The 7,924-nt window shown below is 62.6% G+C and overlaps 1 protein-coding gene across 1 annotated transcript in view; it reads right to left on the minus strand.

Annotated features, from left to right (window-relative positions):
* Nucleotides 1-7,597: 7,597 nt before the first annotated feature.
* MNEG_6655 (hypothetical protein) overlaps nucleotides 7,598-7,924 on the minus strand; it is a gene marked incomplete at both ends in the record, with an annotated part of 2,342 nt that continues 2,015 nt past the window's right edge. The window contains one exon of the mRNA XM_014044872.1: nucleotides 7,598-7,904. Within this exon, the coding sequence (XP_013900326.1) occupies nucleotides 7,598-7,904 (307 nt within the window). The remainder of the gene's footprint in view (nucleotides 7,905-7,924) is intronic.

Here is a 7,924-nt window from a genome sequence, read left to right on the forward strand (position 1 = left end):
GGCGACCACCCCCAGGACAGGCAATGCAATGCGGAATAAGCAGCACAGGACATTTGCTGCAGATATCATACACGCGGATGCATGTCGTCTGCGCTGCACTTTTGGGTGCCCCCTAGTCGCACTGCATGCCTGATCTCATGCATGTTGATGTAGACCTGGTTCCCTGGGAATGGTTTTTTCCACTCCCTTCTAAGGTGTATCCTGACCAGGTGCTCGGGTAGATGTACCATAACCATCTATCTGATATCTGGTACCGCAATCCTTACTGATGTGATGGTAAAAGTCTATCTGACGCAGACAGCACCGTGATCTGAAATACAAGATCTAGACAGCACTAAGAACAGACATGGCAAATACCGAGCGTGAAGCCGCGCAATGCTCGAATGGGCGATGTGCGCCCAGCCAGGCAGCCACGCTGTGGCCATTCGGCGCAGCGCCTGCGCTGGCCCGCGAGATCGGAGAGCGCGTGCGGCGCTTGCTGGATTCGGAAGGCGTGCAAGCTCTGCGGCTGACCAGCCGTGCGGCAAGGGCTTTCAGCGACAGCTGCCTGCAGAGTGTGAAATTGAAGAGTGCGGCGCACATCGTCGACCTTGCGGGCGCCGCACCACGGCTGGCCGCGCTGCATGAGCTGTCGGTCGCAACGCATTCCGCAGCTGATGTCGCCGCGCTCGCTGCGGCGCTCCCCAGCCTGGGACGGCACTGCCGCATCACCGCCCTCAAACTTCGCCATGGGCAATTGAGCGGGCAGCTTGATCTAGTGGCGCCGCGGCTGCCGGCAGCACTGCGGCAGCTGACTAGTCTGGAGGCCACAGCCGACATCGGTTTTGACGACCCCCCCGAGCACGGCAGTGCGGCTGCCGAATACCACGCAGCGTATGCTGCTGCAGCGGCGCATATGCCTTTGCTGGGTCGCCTGTGCGTCGGTTTCGATGATTTCGGTTCTATGGACGCGCCGCGCAGGTGCTTTGACGCGGCACTGTGCCTCGGGGCTTGGCCGCTGCTGCAGGTGGGCTGGGGCGGTGGGGGTCGAGCTCACGGGCGCCAGTGGTTTCACTGTGTTGATGCACGCGTGCATGGAACTCTGCAACACAGCTGCTGTTCACGGCGGCCGGCTGCTGCAACGAGCGTGCTCTGCCCCGCCGCCTCCCCCGACGACAGGAGCTGACGCTTGGCCACGTCACCCTGCCAGAGCTCTGCGCACTGGTGGCGCTCGAGATGCCGCGCCTCACCAAGCTGCATCTTGGAAGCAGCGGCTTCAGCCAACTCACCTCTGCCGCGGGCGGCCGTGTGTACACTGGCATGCGGGCGTTGGTGTGCGCCCCCTGGTTTGGCAGGCTGCAGTCGCTCGTTATGCGCTGCCAGGAGCTGCCCACATTTGACGACCTTGCAGGCTGCGACGCGCCCTGCTTAGAGCGTTTTGTTATCAGCTGTCAAGGGCCGATTAGCGACGCTGCCGCGACGGCCCTCGGCAAGCTGGCTCTGCCGTCGCTGCGTACGCTGGGCCTGCACGGGGAAGCGTCACCACCAGTCGTGCTGACAGCACGCGGCATCGCTGCGCTGCTTGCGGCCGAGGGGCTCACACGCAGCCTGCAGGAGCTGCGCCTATCGCAGACCAGCGCAAGCTCGGCGGACGGAGACGCCGTGGTGGCGGCGATCGCCTGCGCGCCTCTGGCAGCCTTGCACAGCCTGTCAATATGCGAATGCCGGCACACAGACGCATCCATAGCTTCCTTGGCGCGCGCCAGCTGGGCGCCGCAGCTGACCTGGCTTGATTTTAATATCGTTGATGGCGGCTTCCACCTCAAGGGGGCCGCGTGGCGGACACTGGCCGCACGCCTGGTTTCTGTGCGACAACTTGACTTGCACTTTGAGCCCGACGTGTCGGCCGGGGTCGCGGCGCACCTCATGTCTGCATCCTGGCTGGGCGGCCTGCAAAGGCTCAGCTTGTCTGGCATCAGCAGGGGCGCGTTTGAGGTACTGGAGGCCAGCCCGGTGTTTGCAAGCCTGCAAGCCTCCCAGGACGTCAATGTGTACTCAGTGGAAGCAGGGTAGGCCGCGGTGGCAATCGGCATGCGTGGGCGCCGCAGGTTGGCACTGATCTCATGAGGTTTGCGAACGGCCGGGGGGCGTGGGCGGGGCCAGGGGGCAGCGCCGGCCTCTCTGGCGGGGCCTGCCGGCCCGGCCAGCTTCCCGCGCCGCTGGTGCTGCCTGCCCGCCCGCCTGCCAGCCGCCAAGCAACACCCTTGCTTTTCACGCTATCGCATTCCTGGCATTCACCGCATGTGAGTCATTAAATGACACCCCTCCCTTAATGCTTGACCACGTTGGTGTGCTTGTTGTGGGCTGTCTGGCCGATTGCCGCGCGCGCTCTCTCCCATCTGCATCTGTTGCGCCGCAGCTGAGTTGAATGTGACATGCTTCCGCAGCCGAGCTGTTACCCCTGAGGCGGAGTGGATGACCGCCGACTTTCACGCACCCGCTGCAGTGTTTGAGGACCACGGCTTGCAGCGGCTCGTGTCGGGCGAACCGCCTGTATGTGCTGAGCCTGCAATGCGCCTCTCAAAACGGTGATAGGGCAGGCGGGGTTCCCTGAAGGAGTGTCAGGCCCCCCCTGCCGTTAGCGCCCCTTGGTGTTGAAGCTCGCTGTCCTGAAAAGCCACCGGCCAATGGGGTGCTTGCGTGCTTCCCAGCAACTCTTGGTTGTCGTTAATCACAAACGCACGCGGACGGCAAACCGCGAGTGCGTGAGGGCGCCCGCACGCCGTGGCGTCAGCACACGGGCGTCGCCGCGACTAGCGCATGTGACTCATGGACTTAGTGCGGCAACCGCGTCTTGCGACAGGGTGCGCAAGGAGAATGCTGGGGATCCGAAGGGTCGTGGCGGATATCACGAGGGCACAACAGCAGTTGCAGTGGGGAACAACAGACACCGGCATGAGAGCGAGCACCCATGCTGATTGACACAATTTCATGTGTTGGGTGCTGTTATGAGTACCGGCGAGATGCGCACGCAGGCATGCCGTTTTCAAGATGTGTCTTGCTAGTGGCGACAAAATGCAGGCGGTCGGCCAGGGCCGGTGCAGGCCCCGAGCCAACAGGGTCTGGCTGTGCCGGCTCCTGAGTGACCCTCTGAGGTGCTGCGGCTGCATGCACCGCCGACCTGCGGCGGCAGCGGCATGCATGGGCAGCGGGGGCGCAGTTGCTCGCTCTTGCAGCCAAGGTGCGTGCCGGCACGGGTGAGGACGTACCTATGTTTCACACTCACCCGAGTCATCAGTACCAAATGTAGCATGTGCACTAGCACTGAAGAAGTCATGCTGCTCTCAACCATGCCTCTCCCTCGCAACTCACATCAGTCATTTAGGTGTCGCTGGGCTCACGCGTGTGTTGCGGCATGGCGACCAACCCAGGAGAGGCAATGCAATACGGAAGGAGCAGCAAAATCACATGTGCTGCACATATCACACATGCAGATGCATGTCGTGTGCGGTGCACTTGTGGGTGTCCCCTAGAGGGGACTTCCCCTAGTCGCACTGCTCGCCTGGATCCCTGGGAACGGTGTTTCCATTCCCTTCAAATGCGTCTCCTGACCGTGTGCCCGGGTGGTTGCTACCATCTATCTGAAATCTGGTACCGCAACCCATCACTGGTGTGATAATAATAGTCCATTCGAAGCAGACAGCACCGTGATCTACATAGGGGTGTAACACTTAGACGTTAGACTGTTAGGTTAGGTCTAATATTAGCCTAACATTCGAACTTTTGCGCCCGCCTGTCTCTAATTAGGCCTAATTAATGATCTGATCTGGTCTGGATTCCCTCCCCAGCCCTGTGGTGGCTGCTGGGTGTGCGTGATGCTTTCACAGTCTAGTAATGTTGCCTTGCTTTGTCATAGTAAGGCAGTGGCGATCTCAGAATGTGCAAATGGGGTGCACAGCTGCCCTGGAAGTCCACATCAGCCAGCGGGGTTCAGTGCTCTGACCCATCTGACCCATACTGTACTCCTGTGCCTCGCCGCCAATGCCGCTGCCGCCGCCGCTGTCCACAGCGGTGTCGCCGCAGACCGCATGTTATGAAGGTATGCCTCGCGCCCTGAAAGCCTTTGCGCTGGCTGAGGCACGCAGGGCGGCCAGGGGCGGGTCAATACTGTAAGTCACAGTGAAAAGCTCTCACATTGCGCACCAGAAGCAACAGGGATTTATTTAAGGTGTGCTTCTGTGTATACATACTGTTCACGATTGAGAAGAGCTACTGCACTGCCCTACCGTAACCTGAGAGGTCCGAGCCACTTACTGATCAGATCACCTTGGCGCTTAATATTAGTCTCATATGAGGTAAATTAGGGATATTAGTCTAATTAGGGCTCCGCACCATCATTAGTCTAAATATTACACCCCTAGATCTACAAGAGAAGATCACAGCACCGGGCATTCATAATCATGGCAGACATTGAGCAGGAAGCCGTACAATGCTCGAACCAGCGATTGGCTCCCAACCAGGCAGCGACGCTGTGGCCGTTCGGCGCAGCGCCTGCGCTGGCCCGCGAGGTCGGGGAGCACGTGCGGCGCTTGCTTGGTCAGGGAGACGTGCAAGCCCTGCGGCTGACCAGCCGCGCGGCGAGGGCTTTCAGCGACAGCTGCCTGCAGCGCGTCAACGTTGAGTGCGCGGCGCACGTCGCCGACCTCGCCGCTGCTGCGCCCCGGCTGGGCACACTGTTCGAGCTCAGCGTCGTGACACACTGCGCAGCTGATGTCGCCGCGCTCGCCACGGCGCTCCCCAGCCTGGAGCGGCACTGCCGCATCGACACTCTTGACGTCACCCATGCAGAAGGCAGCATGCAGCTCGATCTGGTGGGACTGCGGCTGCCACTGGCGCTGTGGCAGCTGACCAGTCTCGACGTCATGGTCTATGACAGCAGCGAGCGGGCCCCCGACTGCCACGCAGTGTATGTTGCTGCAGCGGCACGTCTGCCTTGGCTGGAGCGCCTGTGTGTATTCAAAGGCGATTTCTGCAGACGTGCCGCTTCTGCAGACGTACCCTTCGGGCGCTTTGATGCGGCTCTGCGCCTGGGGGCTTGGCGGCTGCTGCAGGTGGGTTGGGGTGATGCGTGTCGAGCTTAGGGACCGCCAGCGGTTTGACTGTGTTGATGCACACACGGCTGCGTGGAACTCGGAGAGTGCGTTCTAGCCGATGTTCACGGTGCTTGGCTGCTGCGATGAGCGTGCTCTGTCCCGCCACCCTCCACTACAACAGGAGCTGACCCTCAGCCACGTCACCCGGCCAGAGCTGGGCGCCCTGGCGGCGCTAAAAATGCGGCGCCTAACCAACCTGACTTTCCATCAAAGCAGCGGCTTTGGCCAATTGACGTCTGATCCCGGCGGCCGCGTCGTGACAGGCATGCGTGCAATGATGTGCGCACCCTGGTTTAGCAGGCTGCAATCGCTGAGCATTGATTGCAACGAGCCGCCCACATTTGACGACCTTGCAGGCTGCGGCGCGCCCTGCTTGACGCATTTGGAATTCTACTGTGATCCTTTCAGCGACTCTGCGGCGGCAGCCCTCGGCCAGGTGGCTCTGCCGTCCCTGCGCGTGGTGCATGCGGGTGGTCGCGTGGGTGACATGGGGGTGTTGCGACAAGACGCGCTAACAGCACGCGGCGTGGCTGCGCTGCTTGCGGCCGAGGGGCTCGCAGGCAGTCTTCAGGAGCTGCGCCTAATGCAGACCGGCAATAGCTCGGCCAACGCAGACGCCGTAGTGGCGGCGGTCGCCTGCGCGCCCCTTGCAGCCTTGCACAGCCTCTCAATTGGTGGATGCCGGCACACAGACGCGTCCATAGCTTCGGTGGCGCGTGCCTGTTGGGCGCCGCAGCTGACCTATCTTGAATTGAATTCCGTTGATGGCGGCTTTTACCACAAGGGGGCCGCGTGGCGGGCGCTTGCCGCCGCTCCCCTGGGGTCGCTGCGGGAAATTCGCCTGCATTTCGAGCCCGACATGTCGGCCGGCGTGGCGGCGCACCTGGTTTCCGCGCCCTGGCTTGGCGGCCTGCAAATGCTGCGTTTGACAGGCTTGAGCAGGGGCTCGTTCGAGGTGCTGGAGGCCAGCCCCGTATTTGCAAGCCTGCAGGCCTTGAGTTGCGTTGTTGTGTCACACGTGGAAGCACAGCAGGCTGTGATGGCACAAGCGGCGGGCGTCGCAGGTTGACCCTGCTCTCGACCCCATTTTTGCCAACGGGGGCGCAGGCGCGGCCACGGAGCAGCGTTTGCCTCCCCTCCGGCCCTCGCCAGCTTCTGGCTGGCTCTGCCCTCCCGCCTGGCTTCCGGCTGCCATGCAACACTTTTGCTTTGCAGCTATGCGCATGCAGTGGAAGGCCCACCCTGTTCCGCGCTGTTGGATCCCTGACATCCACCACATGTATGTTGTTGAGTCATGCACCCTTGCCCAGCTGAGTGCTTGACCACGGCCCACTCATGAGCGCGTTGACGTCTTTTCATCGGCTGTCCAGCGCGCTGATCGCCGCACGCGCCATCTCCTATCTAGTTGCGCTGCATCCGTGTCCAGTAAAATGTAACAGGCATCCGCAGCCGTAATCTGACTACCCCAGGTGGATTGCACCACTGCTTTTAACGCGAGCGCTGCTGTGTTTGGGCACCACGGCTTGCAGCGGCTCCTGTCAGTCTGACCACCTGTGCTGAGCCTGCGACGCGCCTCCTAAAATCGTGTGACATCTGTGAGCCATGGGCCTGTGGCGGGTCGCGCTGTTGCACGGAGGGCTGAGAGCGTCGCGTGCCTGATGACAGAGCGCGGGGCGCTGCGAAAACGCCACCAAAGCGTGGGGCAATAGTTGGGCAGGATTCTCTGAAGGGCTTTGAGGCTTCCCCTGCCATAGGCGGCCCCTGCTGTTGGCGCTTGCTGCCCTGGAAACCCAGCGGCCTACGGGGTGCCTGAGCGCTTCTTGGCAAGTCTTGATTGTCATTTGTAACAAAGGCATGCAGGAGGGAGACCGCGAGTAAGGGCGCCCGCACACATACAGTGGCGGCGTCAGCACGCTGGCACGCACGGGCTGGCACACACCCGCATACGGGCTGGGGGGTACATTGTTATGTTTGTATGAGGGCGTCGCAGCGACTTGCGTGTGCGACTGATGGACATTGTGCGGCAACCGCCTTGCGACAGGGCTCGCAAGGAAAATCTTGGGGATCCTAAAGGTTGAGGTGGGTACAAGGAGGGTACAACAGCAGTAGCGATGGGGTACAACAAACTCTGGCGCGTGCCAGCACAATCAAGGGTGGAGTGCTGTCGTGCGTGGCGGCGAGGCGCAGGCGCGCTAATTTAAGATGCGTCTTGCTAACAGTAACATACTGTATGCGGACTGGCGAACAGGGCAGGCGCAGGCGCCGTGCCAACAGGGCCCGGAGCGGCCGGCTCCTGAGCGCCCCTCCTCAATCCTGCAGATGCTTGCACGCGGCGGTGGCGGGGACGAGCGGTGCTCGCTCTCATAACCGCGCTGCGCCGCGGCGCAGGCATGGAGGGGCAGCGGATGATTAACAGCGCGCAGCCCAAAGACGCCGCAGCCGCTCAAGCGACGGCCCGGCCGCGCTCAGCGGCGCCGCGCGGCCCCCGCCTGCTCCTCCTCATCCTCCCCGGCCCTCTCCAGGTCAGCGGCCAGCCCCTCTATCAGCGTCCAATCGTCCGACTCTGACGCCGACGCCGGCGCGGGGCCGCCGTGCAGGCCCGCGGCCGACAGCGCCTCGGCGAAGCTGCGGCGGAAGTCCGCTGTGGGGCTGAGAGCGCCGCCGCCGTCCTCCGCGTGCGGCACAATGCTCGCCTCTGAGCAGCGCAGGCCGCTGCTCGCGCCGAAGCTCCCGCCGGCGCTCGCGCCCCCGCTGCGGCGGCCGCCGTCGTCGCTGCGGGGGCCAGCCAGCAC

This window comes from Monoraphidium neglectum, assembly GCF_000611645.1.
Source record: "Monoraphidium neglectum strain SAG 48.87 unplaced genomic scaffold scaffold01102, whole genome shotgun sequence".
Classification (NCBI taxonomy): Eukaryota; Viridiplantae; Chlorophyta; class Chlorophyceae; order Sphaeropleales; family Selenastraceae; genus Monoraphidium; species Monoraphidium neglectum.